This window comes from Cricetulus griseus, chromosome 3 (genome assembly GCF_003668045.3).
Source record: "Cricetulus griseus strain 17A/GY chromosome 3, alternate assembly CriGri-PICRH-1.0, whole genome shotgun sequence".
Lineage (NCBI taxonomy): Eukaryota > Metazoa > Chordata > Mammalia > Rodentia > Cricetidae > Cricetulus > Cricetulus griseus.
In genome coordinates this window covers 72,690,617-72,716,610 of record NC_048596.1, presented here as the reverse complement: position 1 = coordinate 72,716,610, position 25,994 = coordinate 72,690,617, and the positions used below count along the sequence as shown (strand labels likewise).

The window sequence follows — 25,994 nt, the reverse complement described above, 5'->3', positions numbered from 1 at the left end:
TTCCAATTATTAACTAATTTGTCTTCTTTTTTCTCTCTTGCCTAGAATGTCCTCAGCAGGAGAGTGACATTGTCTTCTTGATTGATGGCTCTGGTAGCATCCACCCCAGAGACTTTCAGAAGATGAAGGAGTTTGTCTCAACTGTGATGGAGCAGTTCACAAAGTCTAAAACCTTGGTGAGGGGTGGTGGGCAGCCCTACATAAGGCTGACAAATTCATGACAACTAGGCTGATCGATTGATACAAAAGTGGGATTTGGCAAATCGATGATTGAGTTACTTCACCATGCTCTTCTCTCCTGTGCTTGTTGCAATTTTAGCACTCTTTTGGCCCCTGTCAAGTAGGTGGCCCTGATTAATCGACAGGGGGAAACCCACATGTCATTCTTGCTGAGCCCTAGAATTGTCAAGAAGATGTGTACATCCCTTGTTGGGGACATGGGTATGGGCTTTTTCTCTGGTGTAATGCCAGGTGCCCTTTTCCTAGTTCTCTTTGATGCAGTACTCTGATGAGTTCCGGACTCACTTCACCTTCAATGTTTTCAAGAAAAACCCTAACCCAAGGTTACATGTGAACACCGTAAGGCAGCTGAATGGAAAGACAAAAACCGCCTCAGGGATCCGGGAAGTAGTGTGAGTCTCTCCATCTTTGTTTTTGGTAGAAGGAGACAATGACACTTTAAGCAGGCCTCTGGAGGATTAGACAAGCTGCTCAGACAGGGACTGGGTGAAGTCTTTTCCAGAGGGCAAAACTGTTCATGTAAACACAGAGTGCAGTTGAAATGAACACTTGAAATTAGGCAGCAAGATCATGGCTGGAAAGATGGGTTGAATCTATTTTGGGTGTGTGGCCCAGGGCAGAGTGCTTGCCTAATCAATGGAAGGCCCTGGGATTGATCCTCAACACCATAAGAAAAAGGAAAACCAAACCCAAACAACAAAAAGACAAAACAAAAGTAGGTTGAATGCAAGTTGTCACCAAATGCAACTTTTATATAGTCAGTGTGGAACCACTGAAAGTTTTTAGCAGGAGGGAGGCATCTTTCTTGTTTCTAAGATTGCTCTGCCTCTGGTATGTATACAGAGGGGGTGTGGGGCTGGCAGAGTGTGAGAAGATGAGGGGCAGGAGACATAGACAGTTCATGAAGGGCTTGCAATACAAACATGAAGACCCCAGTTCCATCTCTAGAATCCATGGATAAAAGCTGGACTTGGTGGTAATTCACTTGTAACCCTAATGCCAGTGAGAGAGGCATAGACCTGAGGATCCTTGGAAATTTCTGGCTAGCCCACCCTAATAAATAAGCTCCAGGACAGTGAGACATCCTGACTGCTGAGGTGTGAGGTGTGACATCCTGTCTCCATTCCACATTCTCCCCAACACACACACACACACACACACACACACACACACACACACACACACGTGTAGGAAAATGAGCTAGAAAGCTTGTATAGTGTTCTGGGTAAGATTTAATGATAGACTAAGGAGGTCTTATTTCTTTACGTCTTTTCTATATTTAGCAGTCAGTAACAAGGAGCCTGCTTGTGGTAGTGTATAACTGTAATTCAGGAGACAGAGGCAGGGGCATCACCAATTTGAGGCCCAGCCAGACTCTGTGTTCAAAACATAAAAACAAAACTGGTCAAACTTGGGGGGAGACAGCCCCACCTAGATAGACAGCTCAGCTGTGTGTGTGATGGTGACTCTTCAGCTGTTTCATGCCGGGTGCTAACAACATCTCTGTCTCTGTTTGCCATCTCTTCTCTACACAGAAGAGTACTGTTTCAGAAAGCTAATGGGGCCCGGGAGAATGCTGTGAAGATCCTAGTTGTCATCACAGATGGAGAAAAATATGGAGATCCCTTGAATTATGAGGATGTCATCCCTGAGGCAGACAGAGCAGGGGTCATCCGCTATGTCATTGGGGTAGGAAATATAGATATTGGGCCTGGTACTTCTGGGAAGATTTCCTACCAATGTGTCCTGTCTTCAGTTTGCAAATATTGGTAAAATTAAAGGGAGCCAAAGGTCATTGCCAGGCCATACACACTGCTACCACTTATCTGTGCCACAATAATGCTGTATATATAACAAATGATCCCAAATTCAGTGGCTTAATATTTTTGGTTGTGAGCTTAGCCTTTAATGGCCGGGCCATCTCTCCAGCCCTCAGTGGCTTAATATAAGTCATTTTGTAATCTGGCCAGGTTGTTCTTCTGGTCTCAGCAAGGCTCACTTATGTCTGCCATTAGCTGTGGGCTGGTGGGCAGGTCTGCTGACCTTGCCTTTGCTTTTTCCACTTCCGGGTGACAGGTGTGCTTATCTGCTGGGCAGATGGCCTTGCTGGGAACAAGATGGGCAATTTAGCTCTACTGTTCCCTGGGTCTCATTCTCCAGTGGCCTCACCTGGAGATGCCCTTAGGATAAAGGCAGAGGAGAAAGGAAGTAGATGTTGTAGGCACTTTTTGCTAGCTTATGTTAGCATCACATGTGGTAGTGATCATGGGCTGAAGTAGAGACAGTGAGCAGGGCTGGATACTCCAAGAGTGGGTGGGTGTGGCAAAATTTGGGAAAAAGACTTGGGTACAGAAAGAGGTGAAGTGTTAGGATTGCCAGTGTTGTCACACTTGCACGCTACCTGTATTACATAGAAAAAGGCAAAAATTCATAGTATGGCATGTAAGAAGGACCTTCATATGTAAAGAGATTCTCTTGGGGCTGGAAGGATGGCTCTGTAAGAGCATTTCTAGAGTACCAGCGCCCAGGTCATGGGCTTCTAACAGCTTGTGCCTCCAGCTCCAAGGGGTCTGACACCTCTGGCCTCTAGCACTCGTATACATGGACTCACACAGACACACAGACACACAGACACAGACACACAGACACACAGACACACAGAACCACAGACACACACACACACACACACACACACACACACACACACAGAGAGAGAGAGAGAGAGAGAGAGAGAGAGAGAGAGAGAGAGAGAGAGAGAGAGGTCAGTCCCTACTAGGGGGAATGGCAGAACAAAATGGGTGACAACTACATACCAAATTGCTTCCTGTGTTGTGCAAACCTGCCTAACTGTCCCCGGCAGCCCTGTTCTGAGTGCCTTCCCGTGAAGCTTTTATCTGACAGAAGTTTTAGATTCTTTCGTCTAGGATTTTCTTTGCTACATGATACTGCTATCATTGGAGAAGATTCAATGTCTGTTCCTTGGTGACAGGTGGGAAATGCCTTCGCCAACAGAAAATCCCGCCAAGAGCTTGATACCATTGCGTCTAAGCCAGCTGATGATCACGTGTTCCAAGTGGACAACTTTGAAGCTCTGAAGACCATTCAGGACCAGCTTCAGGAAAAGATCTTTGCCATTGAGGGTGAGCCACTCTGGCTCAGACCAGCCCCTCCCACTTAGCTTCCCCACTCATCCTCAGCCATCCCCTCTTCCCACCGTGGGGCTGACTTGCTCCATTCCTTGAAAGAAGCAAAGCTAGATTTCCGTCTCTAATTATCAAATCTAGGCTATAGAATGATTAATCTGTAGCATGGTGGATATACATCCTATACAATAGTTTCCCAAAAATTTGTATGTGCCACGAGCACTGATTTACTGTCTTGTCCCCTCTGCCTAGAACAGTGTGCAGTATGTAGAAAGTCTCTAGTAAATATTTATCAAAACATTTACAAATTGGAGAATTCTTTTCTTTCTTTTTCTTTTTGAGGGATATGCTTTCGAGATAGAGTCTCACCTTGTAGCCAATGATGGCCTTGATCTCTTGGTAATCCTCTTACCTCAGCCTCTTGAGTGCTGGGATTACATGTATTTGCTCCATCACCTGACCAAATTAGGGCATCTCATATTTAATCTGAGTGTGGAAAGTTGGGAGGTTAAATACCTCGAGAACCTCATTCTTCCTTGAGAAAAGGAAAGTCACTGAAGGCCTGCCATCCATGTGAGGTGCACATGTTCAACATGGGAAGATTCCCTTTGTCTGGCAATGATAGCCTCTAAGGTTTTGGTTAGTTGGTCCACATCTTTCTGCTTGCTTTAATGTGGAATGTTTTCTTCCTTGTAGGTACTCAGACAGGAAGTACCAGCTCTTTTGAGCATGAGATGTCTCAAGAAGGCTTCAGTGCCACAATCACGTCTGTGAGTGGTCCTGTATTAAATGGGGGTGAAGATAGGGCACAAAAAGAAAGAAGAGGTGCCAGGGTTTGGGGGCTTTTCCCCATAGCAGGTTCCCCTGGGGAGGCTTTGTTTTGTTTTATTTTGTTTTGACAGGCATCACTGGTCCTTTGTTTCCTCTCTCAATCCTGTTATGCTCCTTTCCCCAGAATGGTCCCTTGCTGGGTTCTGTGGGGAGCTTTGACTGGGCAGGGGGAGCCTTTCTGTACACATCAAAGGATAAAATCACCTTCATCAACACAACAAGAGTGGATTCAGACATGAACGATGCTTACTTGGGTGAGTGAGGAGGGCAGGAGTAGTTTCTGGGAAGGGGTCAGGATGTGATGTCACTCTGCTGATGTGGATGCTGTTGGATCTTTTGTTTGCCCTTGGGATAATTGTAAAGATTTTAAAAAAAATCTAAATTTAATTTTGGTTATGTTCATAATAGCTATCCCATAATAGCAGCAGGGGTGCCTTGATTGCCCCACTTAAGAATGGGCCTGGATTGGGGGAAGGGGAGCCAGGTCTGCAATGGAAAACACTTTGCCTATCAAAAGCATTCTTTTTAGGCTATGCTTCTGCAGTCATCTTGAGGAGCCGGGTCCAAAGCTTGGTTCTAGGGGCACCTCGATACCAGCATACCGGGCTGGTGGTGATGTTCAGACAGAATTTCGATGCTTGGGAGCCCCACACTGATATCAAAGGCAGCCAGGTAAGTGTAGAGCGTTGAAGCATAAGCAGGCAGAGGCACCCTGGAAGTAGGAGTCTAGGGCCAACCAATGCCACGTGCGTGAGGCAGTCTTTGGAAGCCTTTATGTTAGAGAGTTCCAGGTCAGCTTTGCATTTGAGAATATCGTACCTTTGGTTTTTCTTTCTTATGTTGGGATGCTGGAATTTGAACCCAGGGCCTCATGCTTGGCAGACAAATGCTTTACCGAGCTATATTTTCAGTCCTAGCCTGAGCATTTCCAGCAATGACTAGTAATATTTGACCTGCATAGTTTTCTGTGACTACCTGTTTTTCTAGCTGTCATCCAGTCAGGTCATAACCAATACAGTTACATTAGGTATTAAAATACTGAAATAATTGCATGTCTGTTGATGGGTTAGGGAGATAACTGAAATGTGAATTTGATGCCCAGAGCCCACATAAACAGCTAGGCATGGTGACATGCTTGTGATCCCAGTGCTGGGGATGTAGAAACAGGGCATCTCCTGGGTTCCCTGGCCAGCCAGCATACCCTACTTGGTGAGCTCCAGGCCAATGAGAGACTCTGTCTCATTAAACAAGGTAGACAGTTGCTGAAGAATGAGTGTACCAGGCTTTTTCTTTTGGGCTACCAACCAGCTTACAAATCCTGACACAGGGCTTCTTATTAGTTTTGAATGCTTAGCTCGTTTCTGGCTAGCTCTTTTAACTTAAATTAACCTGTTTCTTTTTAGATAAAAAGAAACCTTTTGCCTTGGGGCTTTTTACTTTTCCTTCTTTCTGTGTATCTTACTTTCACTGCTTCTCCTGTCTGTCTGTCTGTCTGGTGGCTGCCTGACTTCTGGCCCCAAGTATCTCCCTTGATCTTTTCCTTTTCTCGTTTCTCCTCTGTAGCCTAGATTTCTCCTCCTCTTTATTCCCCCCAATCCCCTCCGGCCAGCCCTGCCTATCCTTTCTCTGCCTAGCTATTGGCCATTCATCTCTTTCATAATTAAACAAATGCAGCACAAACATGTTTAACAAATTCTTATATCATTGAACAAATGCAACATAAATAAATACAGCACACCTTTATACAGTTAAAGTAATATTCTGCAGCATAAACAAATATGACACATCTTTGCCTAGTTAAAATAACATTCCACAGCAATTGACCCCTGAGGTTGACCACTGGCTTACACACACACACACACACACACACACACACACACACACACACACCTGCACAAATGCATACCCACATAGGCACGCATGCAGAAATGGACTCATACACACATACACATGCACAGGCACCCATACACACATATACACTAAAATACTGAAGAAATTCCATATCTGTTGATAAATAGCTGTTTCTCTATGATGCCTCAGATTGATAAACTGATGTCAAAAGTTCATGGGAAATATAAGAGACCCAGAATAACCAAAACAGTCTTGAAGAAGGAGACCACTTCCCAATCCCAAATTTATAAGACTGGGCATGGTAGTGTATGCAGAAAATCTTAGTATGCAAGAGGATGAGGCAGGAGGATTACAAGTTTGAGGTCAGGTCAGGCTACACAGTGAATTCTAGACTGAGCTGGAATATATTGTTTGAGACTCAGTTTCAAAAGCAAAATAAAACAACAGCAAAACTAGCTACATGCCCCCAGTTTACAAGTAGATAGAGATAAAAAGCTGGTTAGTAGTCACCAGTGAATGAAGTGGGGTAGTTCTGGGAATGACCAACCAATACAAGGTTTCTTTCTGGGGACAGTGTTACAGGTATATAGAGCCAATGGTTACAAAACATGAATATACTAAACACTACTGAGTTTTTTGTACTTTAAAAAAGAATTTGTTATATAAATATTCTCATTAAAAAGGCTATTTTGAAAAGATTCAATGTAATTCATCGTAACGATGGTATAAGAACTATGTAGTCGCCTTAGTAGAAACAGAAATAGAACCTGGCCGACTTGGACATCTTTTCACAATTGAAAACTCCCAGTGAGTTGGGGGCTAGAGGGCATGTCCTCAACTTGAAAAGGGTCATTTACAATGTCTCCAGCTGGCCTTGTGCTTAAAAGTTGGAGGAGAATGTTTTCATTTTAAAATTGTAAACAAGGTGTCTACTACTCTTACTATTTCTCTTTTTTTTCAGTACACAAGTGTGTTGTTGAGCTATTTATTGAATTAAAATCATATTCCTTGCCGAGCGTTGGTGGCGCACGCCTTTAATCCCAGCACTTGGGAGGCAGAAGCAGGTGGATCTCTGTGAGTTCCAGGCCAGCCTGGTCTACAAGAGCTAGTTCCAGGACAGCCTCCGAAACCACAGAGAAACCCTGTCTCGAAAAACCAAAAAAGAAAAAAAAAATCATATTCCTTACAGCAGTGCCCAGAGGCTTGCAACTTAATTTCGATCCTGTCAAGTTGACACCTGAGGTTAGCCATCACATCTATTTTTGTTTTTGTTGTCTGCATTTTAGGGTCTAGTATAAAAAGCAGCCCTGCTTCTGTCAAGGTCCTGACATGTTCCTTCATGTTTTCTTCTAGTGATTTCATAGTTTAGGCTTTACATTTAGGTCTTCAGTACACTTAGAGCCAACCGGATAGAGGTCTATTTCATTCTTCTGCACATAGATAGTTTCCCAAGCAATAACATTTAACAAATGGAACATATATATATATATATATATATATATATATATATATATATATTTCCTTGGGGTTTTTGTTGAAAGTCTGCTACCTGTGAGAATGTAGATTTCGGGGTTGGTTCTGCATTCATCCCCCCGACTTATTGTTATTTATATTCTGAAGACTTGCTGCTTTGACTACAGCAGTTTTTTTTTTTTTTTTTTCATATATGTAAGCAGAAGTTTCTGTCCCACCAGCAACTCCCAAATAAACACACTGAAACTTAATATTACTTATAAATAAATGCTCGGTCAATAGCTCAGGCTTGTTACTAGCTAGCTCTTACAACTTAGCTCATTTCTATTAATCTGTGTGCTTACCTCTATCCTATTTTGTGTGTTCAATTTGTTCTCCATCTGGCTGGTGACTCTTTCACTCCTTCTTCATCTCATCATTCTCAGTTTGGCTTTTCCACCTAACTTTATCCTGTTCAGCTATTGGCCAGTCAGGTTGCTTATTAAAGCAATCATAGTGACATATATATTCACACAGTGTACAGAAGGATTATTTTGCAGCATGCATGTATGCATGTATGTACACACACACACACACACACACACACCACACCATACACACACACACACACACACACACACACACACACACACACACACACACACACACACACACACACATCACACACACACACACACACAACACACACACACACACACACACACACACACACACACACACACACACACACACACACACACACACACACGTCAGGATCTTGCTATTCAGCCTGAGTTGTCCTTGACGACGGTCCTCTTGTCTCAGCCCCCAAGCTCTGTGATTACAGGTGTGTGCCCCCATTCCCAGGTATGGTAGACCTATACTATTGTAGTGCCTTCATCTTTCTTCTTTTAGCTCAAGATTGTTTGGATATTTGGGCCTTCTTTTGCTTTCCTATGAATTTTAGGATTTAAAAAATGTTTTTATTAAAACTGCTATTTTATTTCAATATAGACTAATTCTTCTAATTCATAAACATGGAATTTTTTTTCACTTTTATGTTCCTTTCATTCTCTTCTCAATATTTTACATTTTTCGTTCTAAAGAGCCTCCATTTTGTGGTTAAAATCATTCTTAGTTTTTTTTTTTTTAATTTTTTTCTTTTTGAGATAACGTCAAGAGTCCCAGGTTGGCTTTGTGCTTTCTATGTAGCTGAGAATGACCTGAAACTTCTCATCCTCTGTGTCTCTCAAGTGCTGAGATTATAGGCATGTACCAACACCCCACTTATGTCACACTGGGTTTTCTCCATGCTAAGCTAGTACTTTATCTTTTGAGTTGTATCTGCAGGTCTTTTGTTAATTTTTTATTAAATGTGTGTGTTTGTATAAATGTGTTCAGGTTGCCATTTGGAGACCATGGACTCTAGGAGAGACTCTGGAGCTAGCGTTACAGGTGGTTGTGAACTGTCCTGCAAGGGTGATGGGAACTGAACTCAGGTCCTCTAGAAGAGCAACAGACCTTTGTCACTTTTTGATAGCTGTTGTAAATGGTATTAATTTCTTCACAATCATTTTCAGATGGTTCGCTATTGGTACCTAGAATGCTACTGCTTTTGTATGTTGATTCTGTGTCCTTTAACTTTACAAATTATGTGCTCTGACAGTATTTATGGTAGAGTCTAGAATGATGTCTGTGAGTTTTGCTTCCTCCTGTCCTGTCTAGCTGCCCTCGTTTCTGTCTCTTGCTTAATTTCCTTGCCTAGGGCTTCTTCTTCTTTTCTTTCTTTCTTTTTTTTTTTTTTTTGGTTTTTTGAGACAGGATTTCTCTGTGGCTTTGGAGGCTGTCCTGGAACTAGCTCTTGTAGACTAGGCTGGTCTCAAACTCACAGATATCTGCCTGCCTCTACCTCCCGAGTGCTGGGATTAAAGGCATGCGCCACCAACACCCGGCTAGGGCTTTTTATACTGTGTTGAGCAACAGTGTTGTTCAGATCTTAACAGGAAATAGTTTCAATTTCTTATCATTTGGGATGGTGCTTGTTTTTGGTTTGTCATAGATTCTGGGGTGTGTGTGTGTGTGTGTGTGTGTGTGTGTGTGTGTGTGTGTGTGTGCTAGCTCTGTTGACCAGGCTGGCCTTGAACTCAAAGATCCACCTGCCTCTGTCTTCTAAGTGCTAGGATTAAAGGTGCCCGCCAACGTACATTCTTTTACTAATTTATTAGAATTTATTTAGGATTTTTATTATGAAGAAATGTTGAATCTTATAAGATGGTTTTCTTGCATGCCCTGAAATGATCACACAACTTTTCCTGTTTAGTTTATTGATGTGATATATCAGCTTTGTTGGTAATAGTTTCTCCCACCTCCTTGCCTTCTTCCTTCCCTCCTCTTCTCCTTATTCTTCATCCCCCCCCCCCTTTGCAGTATTGGGTAGCTTCATGAGTGCTAGGCAAATACACACTACCTCTCATCTATGCCACCAGACTAAGGGTATCATTTGAAAATGTGCTGTTGGGTTCATTCTGTTAACACTTTATTCAGAATTTTTTTTTTGTAGCTATATTCACAAGAGGTGTCTGTCTGTATTTTCTTTTTGTTGTGTGCTTGTCTGGCTTTAGTATTAGTGTAATTCTGACTTTATGAAATGACTTTGGAACTTTTCCCTCTCTTTCAAGCTTGAGACACTTGCAATCCCAGTCATTTAGAGGTAGAGGCTTAGGAGTTCAAGGCCAGCCTGGGCTTTAGGAGCCTGTTACCTTCATCTCCAACAACTGATGCTCTTTAGCTTTGTGGGGTGGAGCAATGAGCCACAGGTTTCTCTTTGTTGGAAGTCTTTTTCTTTTTCTTTCTTTCTTTCTTTCTTTTTTTTTTTTTAACTGATTCACTCTTATTCCGGAGTTTTAGACTGTTCCAGTTCTGCTGCACAGAAGTCTCTTGATGAACTGTCTTCTCTGTCACCATGCTTCTGTCCCAAGGCAGGCTGACATGAGTGAGGCCCATCTAGTCTGACAGGAGTCTTGGCATCCTTCTCTTTCGTGGTCATCATTTGCTTGGAGTAACTTTTCTTTTTCTTCTTCCTTTACTTTCAAGCTATGTCCATAAATCTGCACCTAAAGGTCTAATTTAGGTAGCCAGTAATTGGATTTTAAAAACCCATTCAATCAGTCTTGTTGAGTTGATTTATCAGTTGAGGATATTCATTGCTCTGGCAGAGGACCTAGGTTTGACTCCCATCATCCACACCGGGCTCATAACCATCTGTGACTCCAGTTCCTGGGGGGCCTAATGTTCTCTTCTGGCCTCCATAAGCACCAGACACACATATAGTACACAGACACATGAAGACAAAACACCCATATACATAAAATCAAATAATTGAAAAAGCAAAACAAAACGAAAAAACTCCAAGCCCATTGGGAATTCCATGTTTTGGTTGAAAAGGGTAATTTACTTGTATTTAGCACGATTGTTGGTGGACACTCCTGGGTTTGTTCAGTTTTCTGCTTTGTAGTTTCTTTGCTCCATTCTGTCTCTTATTGTCTTGTTTGGCCTTGATGAATTTTTTTATAGTTATATATTTTGATTTCTTTCTTCTTTGTGTTTCTGCTTCAGATTTTTCTCTGTGCATAGGAGGCTTACATAAAGCATCTGACAGTTATAATTGCCTATTTTTAACAAATAACAGTTTCATGCACATTAAAATAAACTGCTCATTAACAGCTTCTTCCGCCACTTTTTATGTTGTTATTGTCGTAATTGATGAAGTAATATTCAACAAAAGTGCAAAAGATGTAATGGAGAGGGTTTCCAACAGGGACAGTGGAGCTGACAATCTAAAACAAACCGTCTCATCTCATGTCATGTGAGCCAGATCCAAAGAAAAGGCAACTTCTTGTGAGATTTAACACCCACTCACCACACTAGCAGTGCAACTCAGCATCACTGAGGAGAAAAGGAGACAGATATTCACATAGAATTCTATGTGCAAATGCCTGCCATTGCTCTGTTACTAATAATGACAAATTGGAGGCAATCTGGACACCCTGAGCCGGAGGATGGAATAGCAAACTGTGGCACACCCATGCAGCGGAGTGCTCATCAGCAATAGAACGGTGTGTTACTAATGTATGCAAATGATATGGATAGATTTCAGGTGAATTATTCCAGGTGAAAGACAAAGTCTAAAAAAGTCTATACACCATGTAAGCCATTCTTAAGGCAATCTAGAAAAGAACAACTGTCATACAGGGACAGAAAACACCTCAGTGGTTTCTGGGGATTGCTAACAGGGAAGAAGCCAACTGTGAGTTCCATATCCTGATGGTGGCCATGATTATGTGACTGGATGTTTGTCAAAACTCTAAAGCTATATACTAAAACAGTTGAATTTTATTTTATACAAAATTTGCCTCAGTAAACCTGACCTAAAAAATGCCATTGACTTCAGGCCAAGCTCCAGTTACTTTATTTGGTGGTCGGTGAGTCTCCTGCAATGGTGTGTGTGTGTGTGTGTGGGGGGGGGCAGAAATCGTGTTGTCGAGAGTCCTCTGTGCTTTTCCTGCCTGGGACTTCTAGCTTGAAACCTGTAATATATCCCGTTTAACTGTTCCTTTGCTCTTCTTCTCTCCACACTGCTATGCTGAGAGTCCTTGAAGGCACTGTGTCTGCTACCCAGTCTAGTGCTCAGAGAACAAGTGTTTGTTGAATGAATAAGTGGATAATAAGTGGCTGAGTTCTACAGATAAATGGTGCATGTTTACCTTGAGCATATTAAAAAGACATTTTACTTAACACAAAACCTTCTGGGTAGCAAGTTTTTCAGTTCTAGGGACTGAACTACTCAGTGCTTTAAGAATACAGGCCACGTAGTTTACCACTGGGCTATACCTCCAGCCTAATAATCGCGATTTTAGTACAGTCAGATCGATTACGGCCAAATCAGACTTTATCCTTTGCCCTTACAAAGAATTCTAATCTAAAAGGTGTGGTGTCTGCTCTTCTAGATACTATAATTGTGTTCTCCTATGTAACATCTCCTTTGCTGCCTTAGTAATTTACCTGAAATGCCATTTGGGATAAATCTGAATCTACTGTCCACCGACTTTATGATAAATTCCTCTAGCTAGCAGCATATTCAATTGACCGGGCTGGGGGTATAGTTCAATGGTAGACCAGTTGCATAGCTTGTCTGAATTCCTGGATTTCATCCTTACTATCCCCCCCTCATCTCTCTCGCATGCTCTTGCACGCACCTGCATTTTCTTAAAATGTATCATGAATCATGTTTTAGTCACTGTTCTGTTGCTGTGAAGAGACACCACGACCAAGGCAAGCTCTTTAGTTGGGAGCTTGCTTACAATTTTAGAGGTTTAGTTCATATCATCATGGTGGGCATGGTGGCACTCACATCTCTGGAGCAGTAGCTGAAAGCCTCATCCTGATCTATTGACTGAGAGAAAGGGGGAAAGAAAGAAACACTGGGCTTTTGAAAACCTCAGGACTGGAGAGATGATCCAGAGTTTCAGAGCACTGGCTATTCTTCCAGAGGTCCTGAGTTCAATTCTCAGCAATAACATGGTGACTCACAACCATCTATAATGAGACTGGTGCCCTCTTCTGGTGTTTAGGCATACTTGCAGGCAGAACACTGCATTCATAATAAATAAATCTAAAAAGAAAAGGAAAAAAAAAAAAAGAAAAAAAAGAAGCCGGGAGTTGGTGGCGCACGCCTTTAATCCCAGCACTGGGGGGGGGGGGCAGAGGCAGGCAGATCTCTGTAGGTTGGAGGCCAGCCTGGTCTTTAGAGCGAGTGCCAGGATAAGCTCCAAAGCTACCCAGAGAAACCCTGTCTCGAAAAACCAAAAGAAAAAAAAAAGAAAAGAAAAAAAAAAAGAAAAAAAGAAAACCTCAAAACCCTCCAGGTGGTGGTGCACACCTTTAATCCCAGCACTGGGGAGGCGGAGGTAGGCGAATCCCTGTAAGTTTAAGACCAACCTGGTCTACAAAGCAAGTTCCAGGACAGCCAGGGCTATTAACATAGAGAAACCCTTCCTTGAAAATAATAACAACACAGAAAACCAAAAAGAAAATAAGAAAAGAAAACCGGAAAATCCACCCCCAGTGGCACACTTCCTCTAAACAAGGCCATTTCTCCTAATCCTTCTAATCCTATCAGAGAGTTCCATTCCCTGGTGACTATGTATTCAAATATTCTAGCCTATGGGGATCATTCTTATTCAAATCACCACAAACATATAGGAAATTGTATGTTCTACAAACAATTTTCCCCAGTAATCGTGGTCTCATTTTCTTCTCTCTTCTTTCAGACAAATTTTATGCCCTCTCCCTATGCAGCCTTGAACTCCTGATCCTCCTGCTTCTGCCTTCTAGGTTCTGGTATGCACCACTATGTCTGGCTTCTTCACAGACAGGAAACTCCTGGATTCTTCTTAGGTGGGAAGAGGTAAGTTATCTTTACCCAATCTCTTTCAGATTGGCTCCTACTTTGGGGCCTCCCTCTGTTCCGTGGACATGAATGGTGATGGCAACACCAACTTGATCCTCATTGGAGCCCCTCATTACTATGCCCAGACTCGAGGAGGCCAGGTGTCAGTGTGTCCCTTGCCTAGGGGGGTGAGTGTTGGGCCGGGTGGGTCTGGGTGTGAGGTGGAGGGTTGCCAGGGTTTTGGGTCTGTCACTGTTTCTGTTTAGCAGAGGGCACAGTGGCGGTGTGAGGCCATTCTCCACGGTGAGCAGGGCCATCCCTGGGGTCGCTTTGGGGCAGCTCTGACAGTGCTGGGAGATGTGAATGGGGACAAGCTGACAGATGTGGCCATCGGGGCCCCAGGCGAGCAGGAGAATCAGGGTGCTGTCTACATTTTTCATGGGGCATCGGCAGTCAGCATCAGCGCCCTTCACAGCCAGGTAAGTCCCTACCACTGACTGTGTACAGCACCGACTTGTGTGATGTGGACCCTCCGATTTAACTGATGGATCAGTTTTCCTGCACTCCTTCCAGTACCTTTAAGACAATAACACTCTTCATAGCTGCCTCAGGGAATCTCCAGTGTAGACGAACTCTCTGTAATGGTAGGTGGTGCTTTGGGTATCCACACTGGACTTTATGGCTGAGGCCTGGGACTGTAGATGGCAAGCTACATGCGTGAGGATGTCAAGTGTTTGGCACTGGCTGTGGACCTGCAGTTAGGCCAGATGGAGAGATGTATGACAATGCTGTACCTTGTTTAGTCCCTTCCTCTGGGATCCCCATTCTGGCTGAGGGAACAAGAGTTCTGTTCTTTCCCATTCTGTCCCAGTTTTATGTTATCTTTACCCCATATGTTCCTATGTCATAGGAAACCCATACAGTTGGACACTTTAATCCCAGCACTCGGGAGGCAGAGGCAGATGGATCTCTGTGAGTTCAAGGCCAGCCTGGTCTCTAGAGCGAGTGCCAGGAAAGGCTCCAAAGCTACACAAAAAAAACCTTTTTCAAAAAACCAAAAAAAAAAAAAAAAAAAAAAAAAAGACTCCCGAGTTTGGCTTAAAATTCTGCTGTTGCTATAGTAAGTTTGTGTGTGTTGCAAGCATGTGTGTCTCCTCCTGACTCTGCCCTTCTTCCCAGTGTTCCTCTGCCCCCCAAACCCTGCCTAGCAGTGTAAAGGAAAATTCCACAACACTTTTCAACCACTTCTCCACCTTATTCACGCCCCTCCTCCCCCTTTTTTTTTTGAGACAGGGTCTCGCTTGACTGGTCTGAACGCATTATGCAAAGCAAGCTAGCCTTGAACTCATAGAGGTGCACCTGCTTCTGCCTCCAAAGTTCTGAGATTGAAAGCATGCACTACCATCCATGCCCAGCCCCTTTCTTTATATTTTTGATGTTTTTAAAATTAAATTTTGTTTTCAAGATTTATTATTTTTACTTATGTGTGTGTATGGCTGCCTGAGTTTATGGGCACCACATGCCTGCAGGTGCCTCTAGGGGTCAGAGGGCAGTGGATCCCTGGAGCTGGAGTCACAAGCAGCTGTGAGCTGCCTGATGTGGGTGCCAGGAATCAACCCCAGGTCCTCTGCAAGAGCAGTAAGTGCAATTAAGTACTGAGCCTCCAAATTAAATTCTTTGACCTTTTCATGCACACATACATCTGAACTCCCACCTCCATCTTTCCTTGTCTCCCCCTAGCTCTCTTTCCTCCCTACATAGTCATACTGACTTTTTTTTTTTATTTGAGACTCACTAAGGTTAACCAGTTTGGAGCCCTCCAATGGAGCCTGGTTGGGCTCACCAGGCTCAACTGATGGTTGTAACTCCTTATTTCCCAGACTCCATCAGTGCCTACTTGTTCAGTAGGGGGCATGGCAGGCCCTCTCAAGCCCCTTCTCCATTGGTGATTGGCTGTTGACAGGCCCATTTGTGTTTGGGCTCAGTGTGGGCCAGTGCGTTTGCATTGAGTTCATTATTGGAATGGCTGAATTGTACCCAGAGATGGCATTTCATAGTTTTTCTTTTTATTATCTTGTGCTTATATTCTTTCCAACCCCTATTCCCTAATATTTCTGGAGCCTTAGTGTGTGTGTGTGTGTGTGGGTTGTGGTGGTATAAATTACGTTTTTAAATTGCATGTGGAAGCTGAGGAACAGTGAGTGGATCCTGGAGATTGAACTCAGGTCATCAGCTTGTCAGCAAGGACCTCTGTCTTTCTCACTGGTCCCCCATCTCATCTTCAGGGACTCTCACTGAACCTGGAGATGCTGGTCCAGTCCCAGAATCCATCTGTCTCCATCCCCAGCACTGTCTTTACAGATGTGTAGCACCATGTTGAGCCTTGGTGTGAGTGCTTGGATCTGAAATCAGGTCCTCACACTTGTGCAGCAAGCACTTTAGCCCCTGGGCTGTCTGTCTCCCAAGTCCTGTACTGCAATTCTTAGTAGAAATTAAGTGTCTCACTATGTAGCCTGGGCTGGGGACTCTCCTGCCTCAAAGCCTGTGGGTGTGGGGATGACAGTTGAGAGCCACCAGGCTTGACCAATGATAGTCTTTGAATAACTGAATCCAGCATCTTTCTCTTGTTCTGTGTCTTAAAGTTAAGTATCTCACATTGGTGATGGGTCACCCTGAATCCTGGATGAAGAGCTGGTTCCCTCCTCAGTGACTGTCACTGCTGCATGAATTCCCTGCTTGTGGGGAACTCCCTTGCAGTTTGGCCTGCCTCACCCATGCTGTGTTCTCTCCCAGTGAGCTCAGGCAGTGTGGTCTCTTGGTCTCTGGTCTCTAGTCTTTTCCAGTCTTACATTTTCCTTTATTTCTTTAAAAAAGTGTATTGTGGTAAAAATGCTCAAATACTTGGCCTTGCCTCTTAACAGACTTGAAATGTACCCTCCTGCACTTGTCTGGCTCCCACCTGCTTCTAGGCAGTGGTTGGCAGTCCTCCATGTTGCTTGTATGATTTGGTTCTTTTAGACAACTCATGTAATGGAATGATTTGGCCTTTTGTGTCTGTTTTATTTTACATAGAATACTGTCTTCTATGTTCATTCCTATTGGCACAAATGACAGATTTTCCTTTCATATAAGGGATAAAGTGTATTCCACTACAGATGAATGTCATTGCTGGATGACTGGTTGTCAGCCACAGTGCATGCAGGTTATTCCCGAACTTGACTTTTGTGAATGGTGTGGGCGTGCCAATAGTCTCTCAATATTCTCATGCTGATTCTTTTGAATGAAACAGAGACGTGGGATTTCTGGGTCACGTGACAGCCCTAAAAGCCTGGATTCTGTATGTGAGAGAAAACAGGCAGTTTGTCTCTCTGTGCTGGACTTACTTTGCTTAGCAGGATCGTTTTTGCTTCCATTTATCACCACAGATGACCTAGATCTCAGCATTTCGGCTAGCCTGGCTTTGTTCTCATGCCTTTCCATTTATTATTTACTTATTTATTCAGAGACAGGGTCTCACTCCAGATTGGCCTGGAGTTCATGGTCCTCCTGCCTGATCCCCAGAATGCTAAAATTGCAGTTCTGTGTTTCCTTCCACACCCAGCCCTTTCTCTCTTTTCGATGCATTTTAAATTAAGTTGCATTATCGGTTCCCTTCCTCCACAATAGTTGACATGTAGGTTTTTAACTAGAAATATTTTAGGACTTACAGTAGGAAATACATAAGTATTTATTCAGTGAGTCTTGACAAATGTAACTCATAGCCTTTTCGATATATAGACACGTGGCTGGCTGTGGTGGAACACACCAGCAATGCTGGAGCCCAGAAGGCAGAGTTAGGGAAAGGTCACATTTAAGCCCCTCTTGGGCTATCTAGCAAGTTCAAGGCCAGCTTGAGCCATATATCCAGATCTTGCTACAGCCCCTCCAAACCTCAGCCCCCTCAAAGAAGACCCTCAAACAATATAGAACTTCCCTTCCCAGGCAATTCCTATCCTACCTCCTACCCTAACCACAGTTCTGATTATCTCCTTCCATTGTGCCCACTCTCTGCTGAGACCCTTGCTGGCCTCACACTGCTCAGTTTTACTTAGCACTGGCTTCCCACTGTTGAGGGTGTGATTGTGCTAACTGCCGGTTCCTTCTTTCTCCTCTACTGCCCTACTTCTTGTATCCATATGAGAATTTTGGGACTGGTGAGGGGGCTCAGCTGGTAAAGGCACTTGCTGCCAAACCCGGGGACCTGAGTTTGCTCCCAGGGTGGGGTGCCGAGGGTGGGGGGCACACGATGGAAGGAGAGAACTGATTCCTGAAAGCTGTCCTCTGACTTTTAACCTGCGTACTCCCTCAAGGAAGATAAATGTAATAAAATAGATAATTTTGTTTAGATCAGTATTCAATGTTTGCATTTTTCTGACCATATAAATAAGATCCGGATGGGTGAAACAGTATATATTTTTTATTTCTTTCCCATAAAACCTTTAGCTTTCTTCAGGAATTTCATAATCCAGGAAATCTTTGGATATTGTTTGGATACGTTTTGAGTCACCTGAATGTCTTGAAAAGCATGGGTGGTAAAGATGAGAGCCTCTGCCTTGGGCTACCAAATCACACTTTCCTGCCTTTTCTTTCCTGCCCTCAGCGGATCACAGGTGCCAGTTTCTCCCCCAAGCTCCAGTACTTCGGTCAGTCTCTGAGTGGGGGCAAGGACCTCACAATGGATGGCCTGACAGACCTGGCTGTGGGGGCCCAGGGGCACCTCTTGCTGCTCAGGTGAGAATCCGCTGATGGCACCAGCTCTTTCCCTTTGCAATGTCTCGCCTCTGTCGTCTGGTGGATCCTGATGTCTCTCTGATGTCCTTCTAGAGCCCAGCCCGTGCTAAGACTTGAGGCAACCATGGAATTCATTCCAAAGAGTCTAGCAAGGAGTGTGTTTGAGTGTCAAAATCAAGCATCAAGAAACAAGGATGCTGGAAATGTCAGAGTCTGCCTCCATGTCCGCAAGAACACCAAGGATCGGCTGCAAGGTGAGAGGTGCTGGGTAAACCTCTGGGTTTCCATGACAGTGTGTTATCTCTGTCTGCCCAGTCTTCTAGTAGAAGAAAGTTCTGGCTGGTGCTGACCGTCTTCTAGACGGTCTAGAATGCCTGGCTAGAATGAGTGGGGAAGCCCAGCAAACCTTACCAGAGAAGTGACCAGTTGGCACTTCCAGAAAACCAAGACCCCATGTCTGTGAGCAAACTAGGCTCCTTTTCTTTGTTTATGTCTTTCTCTCCCTCTTTCTTTTATTCTTTCTTTCTCTTTTAAAAATGTGAGAATATCTGTCATTCTTTTGTATCTTCACTCCATCTATTATGTATGCTTAAAATTTACATAGTTTCTTTTTTTTAAAAGATTTTATTTATTTATTATGTATATAACATTCTGCTTCCATGTTTATCTCCACACCAGAAGAGGGCACCAGATCTCATTACAGATGATTGTGAGCCACCATGTGGTTTCTGGGAATTGAACTCAGGACCTTTGGAAGAACAAGTAGTGCTCTTAACCTCTGAGCCATCTCTCCATCCCCCTACATAGTTTCTTATACTCTATGCATTCACCTGAAACTTCCTTCCTTTATTTATTTTTTTACTTAACACAGTAATAAAGTAATACATTATTTTTTTTTCAAGGCAAAGTCAGCCATAGCTGACCTTAGTTATGTGCCCAGGGAGATGACCTCTACCTCCCAAATGCTGGGACTATAGGAGTGTATTACCTCTCTTCTTCTTCTTCTTCTTCTTCTTCTTCTTCTTCTTCTTCTTCTTCTTCTTCTTCTTCTTCTTTCTTCTTCTTCTTCTTCTTCTTCTTCTTCTTCTTCTTCTTCTTCTTCTTCTTCTTCTTCTTCTTCTTCCTCTTCCTCTTCCTCTTCCTCTTCTCCTCCTCCTCCTTTCCCTTCTCCTCCTCCTCCTTCTCCTCCTCCTCCTTGAGCTGAGGACCAAACCCAGGACCTTGCATTTGCCAGGCAAGTGTGCTCTACCACTAAGCTCAATTCCCAAGCTTAGCCATCACTTTTTGAGGATTTCCTTAGTGGGCACTACCTCATTTCTTCTTCTTTTTAACCACTTGAGAGGCGTTATTACTATTCTTACTTTGAAAGTAATGAATTAAGACACAGAGAGGCCAGATAATATGTGGATAATCACACAGCCGAGAGCGGACTTGTGCTCACAGACCTCTGTCTGCCTGGTTCCTCATCATTATTCCCTTTCCTTTCAGGAGAGATCCAGAGCACTGTCACTTATGACCTGGCTTTAGACCCTGGCCGCATACATGCCCGTGCCATCTTTGATGAGACAAAGAACAGAACACGCAGGAAAAGCCAGGTCTTTGGATTGGCACAGAAATGTGAAACCCTGAAGCTACTGTTACCGGTGAGCAGGCAAATGGCAGAGCTCCTGGCTGAGGATGGAGTGGCCGAGCGAAGCTGAAGAAGGCAGATTCCCCAAATCCCCACTCTCTTTTAGGACTGTGAGGAAGATTCACTGAGCCCCATCATCCTGCGCCTCAACTATACACTGGTGGGAGAGCCCCTGCGCGCCTCTAGGGACCTCCGGCCGGTTCTGGCATTAGATGCCCAGAGGTCCTTCATAGCGATGGTGAGTCCTGCGGTTGGGGGCCTTGCAGGAGTGGAGAACAGAACAGAAAGAGCTTGCTTTATTTTATGTAATTCCATTTAAATGTTTTAAAAAAATTGCTCCACTTAATCATTTTCATTCCTTTCCTTTTGATCATATTCCCTTTCCAGTTTCCCTTTGAGAAGAATTGTGGTAATGACAGTGTTTGCCAGGATGACCTCAGCATCACTATGAGTTCTACAGAGTGAGTTTCTTTCTGTTATTGCTTCCTTCCCCCAAACCTGAATCAATGTGTTCCTGGTCGCTGAGGGAGCCCAGGGTTCTTCACAGATATTTGTGTGCCACAGGGTTCCTAGTACCTGCTCTGCTCAGGTTCCTGCCTTTCTTCATCAAACCAGACATGCTGCAGGGAAGCTCTGGATCCCTCACGCTCTTGTTTTTCCTCACAGCCTGGACACTTTGGTGGTGGGAGACCCCCGGGACTTCAACGTGAGGGTGACTGTGAGAAATGATGGTGAAGACTCCTACAACACCCAGGCTACCTTATACTACCCATCTGGCTTGTCTTACCGGAAGGTGTCAGTGAGCCAGGTAGCTCAGTCCTCTTCAGTCTCTGGGCGCTGCTTTCCTTACCCCATGGCTGGCAGTTGACAGCACTACATTTTCCTGCCTTGGTTCCAGAACCCGCTTACCCAGAAGCCTTGGCGAGTGCAGTCTGAGTCCAGCTCTTCCACTGAAGAGCCTGGGGCTCTGAAGAGTACCACCTGGAACATAAACCACCCCATCTTTCCTGCTAACTCTGAGGTCAGAGCTCCAGCCCCTGCTGTCCTTCTGTCTGCTGTCGTCTTAATGGAATTCTCCTCTTCTCCTCACTTCTCCTCCCTGTCCTAAGAAAGAAGCGGCCCCTTTCTACAAACTGGCTTTATTTCGGCATAAAAACATCCCATGAACTCACCCATTGTGTACAATTCAGTGGCTTTTAAGTATTTTCAGAGTTCTTCATCCATCATTCTGATCAATCTGAGCCCTTGCTAGTTGCTCCTGGGGGCTCCTGATTGGCCTTCCTGTATGTCTCCTCTCCTGGATATCTCCCATCCATAGACACAAACCACATGGTCCTCTGTGATTGTCTTCTTTCCACAAGCATTGTATTTTCAAGGGCCACTTCCTGTTAGTTCTTCTCTTTTTATTTCTGAAAAATATTCTATCAGGTGGGCAGATCATGTTTAATGTATCCCATTCAGTGATTGGTGGACAATTGTGCTATTTTTTCTTCACTATTTTAAATCACGGTCTCCATTCTCCAACTCTAGATCACTCTTACGGTCACATTTGATGTGGACTCTGATGCTTCCCTTGGGAACAAACTGCTCCTCAAGGTCAATGTGACCAGGTACCTGTTCCCATATTCTATGGTCATCCTCTCCTTTGAGGCCCAGTCAGGATGAATCATTTTCTTCTCTCTACTGGTTCTCTGTTTTGATGGCATTATTCATTCAGCAAACACTGCTTGGGTACCCACCCATATGCCAGGCATTGGGTCAAGTTGGGGGCGTGTTGGTGGATAAGACACAGCTGTGGTTGCTGCCCTCGCAGACGTTCAGTGGCACAGATAGGCCAGGTGATTACAATATAGTATAAAATAAATGATCAGGTGATGTTAGTGGCAGGGTTGCCCAGTGTTCTGAGAAGATTCCTGAATAAAACGTATTTGGGTTTCGAATAAGCCAAGCAAAGGCATAAAGGCAGGAGGAAGCATGCACCAGGCAAAACCTGGAGCTTGGAGGTATCTGAGGTATTCCGTGCATCGGAACAGCTTAGGCAGGGCCTGTGAGACGGCTCTGTGGGTGAAGCCTAATGACCTGTGTTCTGTCCCTGCAACCCATATAAAGCCGAAGGAGAGAACTGACTCCACAAAGTTGTCCTTTACCCTGTACCATATGTGCTGGGGCGTGCATGAACCCTCCCACCAGCCACAACTAATAAAAATAAATAATAGAGACTGCTGAGTTAGCTCAACAGGTAAGGCTGCCGAAGCCTCATAACCCAGGTCCAGTCCCTGGAACCCACATGGTGGAAGGGCAAGCCAACTCTCATAAGCTGTTTTCTGACCTCCAATTGTGTGCTGTGGCATGTGTATACCCAAATACACACACACACACACACACACACACACACACACACACACACACTAATAGACGTAAAAGAAATTAATAAAAGAATAGCTTAAGCACATGATGCAGGATTCAGAGCTGGTGGGAGTTAGATATGGCTGTGGCACTGGATGACTAAGGGGAGCTGTTAGGAAGTTTTCGGTTTAGACTGTAGGAGAAATATGGTTATATTTACTTGCATATTAGACAGATCACTCTTAAGGAGGGGGCTAGGGAGGGAGCATCCCGAAAGCTGCTGTAGCTGTTGGAGCAGGTGGGGCCTGGCAAAGCAGAGGTGGAGAGAACTGTGGGGTCAGGGATGTGGGGACAGCTGAGAGTGAGGGAAGGGGCGGTGAGCCTTGTCACTTCCGAGAGCTGGCTGAGGACCTGCTTTCCTTCCAGTGAGAACAACATGTCCAGGACCCACAAAACGGAGTTTCGGTTGGAGCTGCCTGTGAAGTATGCTGTCTACATGGTTGTCACCAGGTGCTGCTCCGTTCCACTCTCCCCAGTCAGGCTGCACAGCCAGCTGCGTGATTGTGTTCATGAGCTGCATTGTGCTATGAGTATGATATGTGCCTTCATGGAGGAACCGTGTGTGTGTGTGTGTGTGTGTGTGTGTGTGTGTGTGTGTGTCTGCCCCAGGGCTGATTTGTCACCTCCCTACTTCTGTGCATTAAGTCCAAGCAGGACACCTTCATGTTTTGTCACCTGTTGGCTATTCTTTTTTTCTTTTAGTGATGAGAGTTCTACCAAATATTTCAACTTCACAGCTTCAGAGATGACTAGTCAGGTCATCCAACATCAGTACCAGGTGAGGAGCAGGGGAAACCTGGGTCCTGAGGGATGCTGGGAGGGAAACTAGTGTGAAGGGAAGGCAGAAAGCAGTTGTAGGAAGCGTGAATTCCATGCTTCTTGTATGTCAGGCACAGTTCTAAGTTTGCTATACATTCCCCTAACATACACACACACACACACACACACACACACACACACACACACACTCACACACACGCGCACACGCACGCACGCACGCATGTGCATGAGCACGCGCGCACACACATTCATGTATTCATACACATACATGCACACATTTGCACTCACATACAGGCACTCACATATAGATCCATGTGAACACATATGTACTCACATACATGCATACATGCACACACAGATGCACATGCATGCACACACACACAGAGAGGCATACACAGACACACAGACACACAGACATACAGACACACAGACACACAGACACACACACACCCTCTATCAGGACCCTGAACACCCTTGCTGTCCCTTGTTTACAGATGGAGAAACTAATTCAGAGAGACATGAACTATGTCTAAATTCTCAAACCAGCCAGTGGCAGAGCTAGAACTTAAGATGAGCCAGTCTGGCTCAAGTGTATGTTTGGGGTTTGTTTACATGTTTCTGTCTCCCTGAAGAGCAGGACTCTTAGACCTTATTCAGTGGTCTGGGCTGTAGGTAGTGAGGAGCCAATTCTGAGAGCTACAAGGCTAGAGCCCACACCCCTCCTTTCTGATGTAGTTCAACAACCTGGGCCAGAGGAGCGCCCCCATCAGTGTGGTCTTCTGGGTCCCCGTCCAGCTTAACAAGGTGACCATATGGGATCATCTCCAAGTCATCTTCTCTCAGGTGAGTCCAGCTGGGTCCCCAAAGCTCAGGTCTTTCCAAAGATGTGTTTCTTGCCTTTTCTGACTCTTCCCTTGGGCCCAGGCTGTGGCTCTGCTGGGTGGGACCAGAATCCTCATTTCTCTCTCTTCTTGGTGTCTGTCTTTCCCCAGAACCTGTCAAATGCCTGCCACACTGAGCAGAAACCCCCCTCTCACTCTCAGTTCCGGGATGAGCTTGAGAAGACCCCAGTACTGGTAAGGACATGGTGGCCTCCAGCTTCCAGGCCACATACAGTCATCATGGTCTGCCCCAGTCTTAGTCATCTGTCTCTTTGGCCTTCTCTTCTAGAACTGTTCTATAGCAGTCTGTAAGAGAATCCAGTGTGATCTCCCGTCCTTCAACAGTCAGGAAATGTTCAATGTCACCCTCAAGGGTAAACTGTCATTTGACTGGTATATCAAGGTACGTTGTTGTGTTTTGAGACTCAATGGGTATAGCCGTAACAGTCCAGAGCCCAGGCCTGGTTCCCATTCTGCTCTCCCCACAGACTTCTCATAACCACCTCCTGCTTGTGAGCACTGCTGAGATTGTGTTTAATGACTCCGTGTTTGCCCTGCTTCCAGGGCAGGGCATGTTTGTGAAGTCTCAGGTATCCATCCCAGGCATGGTGAGGTGCAATGGCTGTGGGCGGTTGCAGGGAGGAGGATGCTGGATGTCAGATCTCATCTCCAGGTTGTCGAGAGAAGTGGGCGGGAAGAGAACCGAGGCCTGTGGTCGCTATTGCGGATTATAGGGAGGAGTTTACCCTTGAGCTTATGGAGCTCTTCAGAAGTTTGGGGTGTACCTACCTGCTGTATCCCCTTTCTTTTCTTCCTCTCCTAGACAGAGACCAAAGTGGAGCCATATAAAGCTCACAACCCTGTACCACTCATTGTGGGCAGCTCCATCGGGGGGCTGGTGCTGCTGGCTGTCATCATTGCTGTCCTGTACAAGGTGTGCCTTAATTCATCTTCTTTATGTCTCTGCCACCCCCCGCCCCCGCAGCAGCTCCATTACTGTACTGCTGCCAACTATTTGACTTTGGCCAAGTCGAAGGCTCTCAAGACCTCAATTTCTTCAGTTGTAAAACAATATTATTAACTCCCATTTTACACAGAAAATGAACTTAATACATGTAGAACAACTCGGATGGCCCCTGGGCCACAATGACCACGACAAAATGAGGTTTTCTTCTCATAGTTTATATTTCTTTCCTTGCCCCAGAACTGATGCTGCTTCTCTCCCTGTCTGACTTTCCCCAGGACCTTTCTATCCTCTGTCCTGTCACCCTTTGCCATGCTCAGTCATGCCGTCTGTCTCACTCCTGTTCTGTATGATCTTGACCTGCAGTCGTGGAGTCTGTGGCCTTATCCTCTGTCTTTACCCTGACAGCTTGGCTTCTTCAAGCGGCAATACAAGGACATGATGAGTGAAGCTGCTCCCCAAGAAGCCCCACCTCAGTAATGGCCCTTTCTCCATGAAGTGACCTCTGCAACACCTAGGTCCCGAGGCTGATGGGCTGACATGTCCTCTAGGAGACTGTTGCAGTGGTGTCCTGTACAGGAATGGCTTGGGATTTGTG

The 25,994-nt window shown here is 44.7% G+C and overlaps 1 protein-coding gene across 2 annotated transcripts in view; it reads left to right on the top strand.

The window, feature by feature from the left end:
- Nucleotides 1–25,994, top strand: part of Itgam (integrin subunit alpha M) — a 45,515-nt gene extending 19,521 nt beyond the window's left edge. The window contains exons 6-30 of one of the 2 annotated variants that reach the window (XM_027404501.2): nt 46–176; nt 487–632; nt 1,776–1,929; nt 3,230–3,380; nt 4,080–4,153; nt 4,339–4,468; nt 4,744–4,886; nt 14,013–14,153; nt 14,235–14,444; nt 18,605–18,735; nt 18,829–18,989; nt 20,224–20,378; nt 20,472–20,603; nt 20,753–20,826; nt 21,032–21,173; nt 21,264–21,386; nt 21,896–21,975; nt 23,138–23,221; nt 23,474–23,549; nt 24,287–24,394; nt 24,544–24,627; nt 24,722–24,835; nt 24,921–25,022; nt 25,256–25,366; nt 25,805–25,994. In XM_027404501.2, the coding sequence (XP_027260302.1) occupies nt 46–176; nt 487–632; nt 1,776–1,929; nt 3,230–3,380; nt 4,080–4,153; nt 4,339–4,468; nt 4,744–4,886; nt 14,013–14,153; nt 14,235–14,444; nt 18,605–18,735; nt 18,829–18,989; nt 20,224–20,378; nt 20,472–20,603; nt 20,753–20,826; nt 21,032–21,173; nt 21,264–21,386; nt 21,896–21,975; nt 23,138–23,221; nt 23,474–23,549; nt 24,287–24,394; nt 24,544–24,627; nt 24,722–24,835; nt 24,921–25,022; nt 25,256–25,366; nt 25,805–25,876 (3,029 nt within the window). In that variant the 3' untranslated portion in view covers nt 25,877–25,994. Of the gene's footprint in view, nt 1–45; nt 177–486; nt 633–1,775; nt 1,930–3,229; nt 3,381–4,079; nt 4,154–4,338; nt 4,469–4,743; nt 4,887–14,012; nt 14,154–14,231; nt 14,445–18,604; nt 18,736–18,828; nt 18,990–20,223; nt 20,379–20,471; nt 20,604–20,752; nt 20,827–21,031; nt 21,174–21,263; nt 21,387–21,895; nt 21,976–23,137; nt 23,222–23,473; nt 23,550–24,286; nt 24,395–24,543; nt 24,628–24,721; nt 24,836–24,920; nt 25,023–25,255; nt 25,367–25,804 lie in introns of both variants that reach the window. The other variant, XM_027404500.2, reaches the window with a different exon arrangement.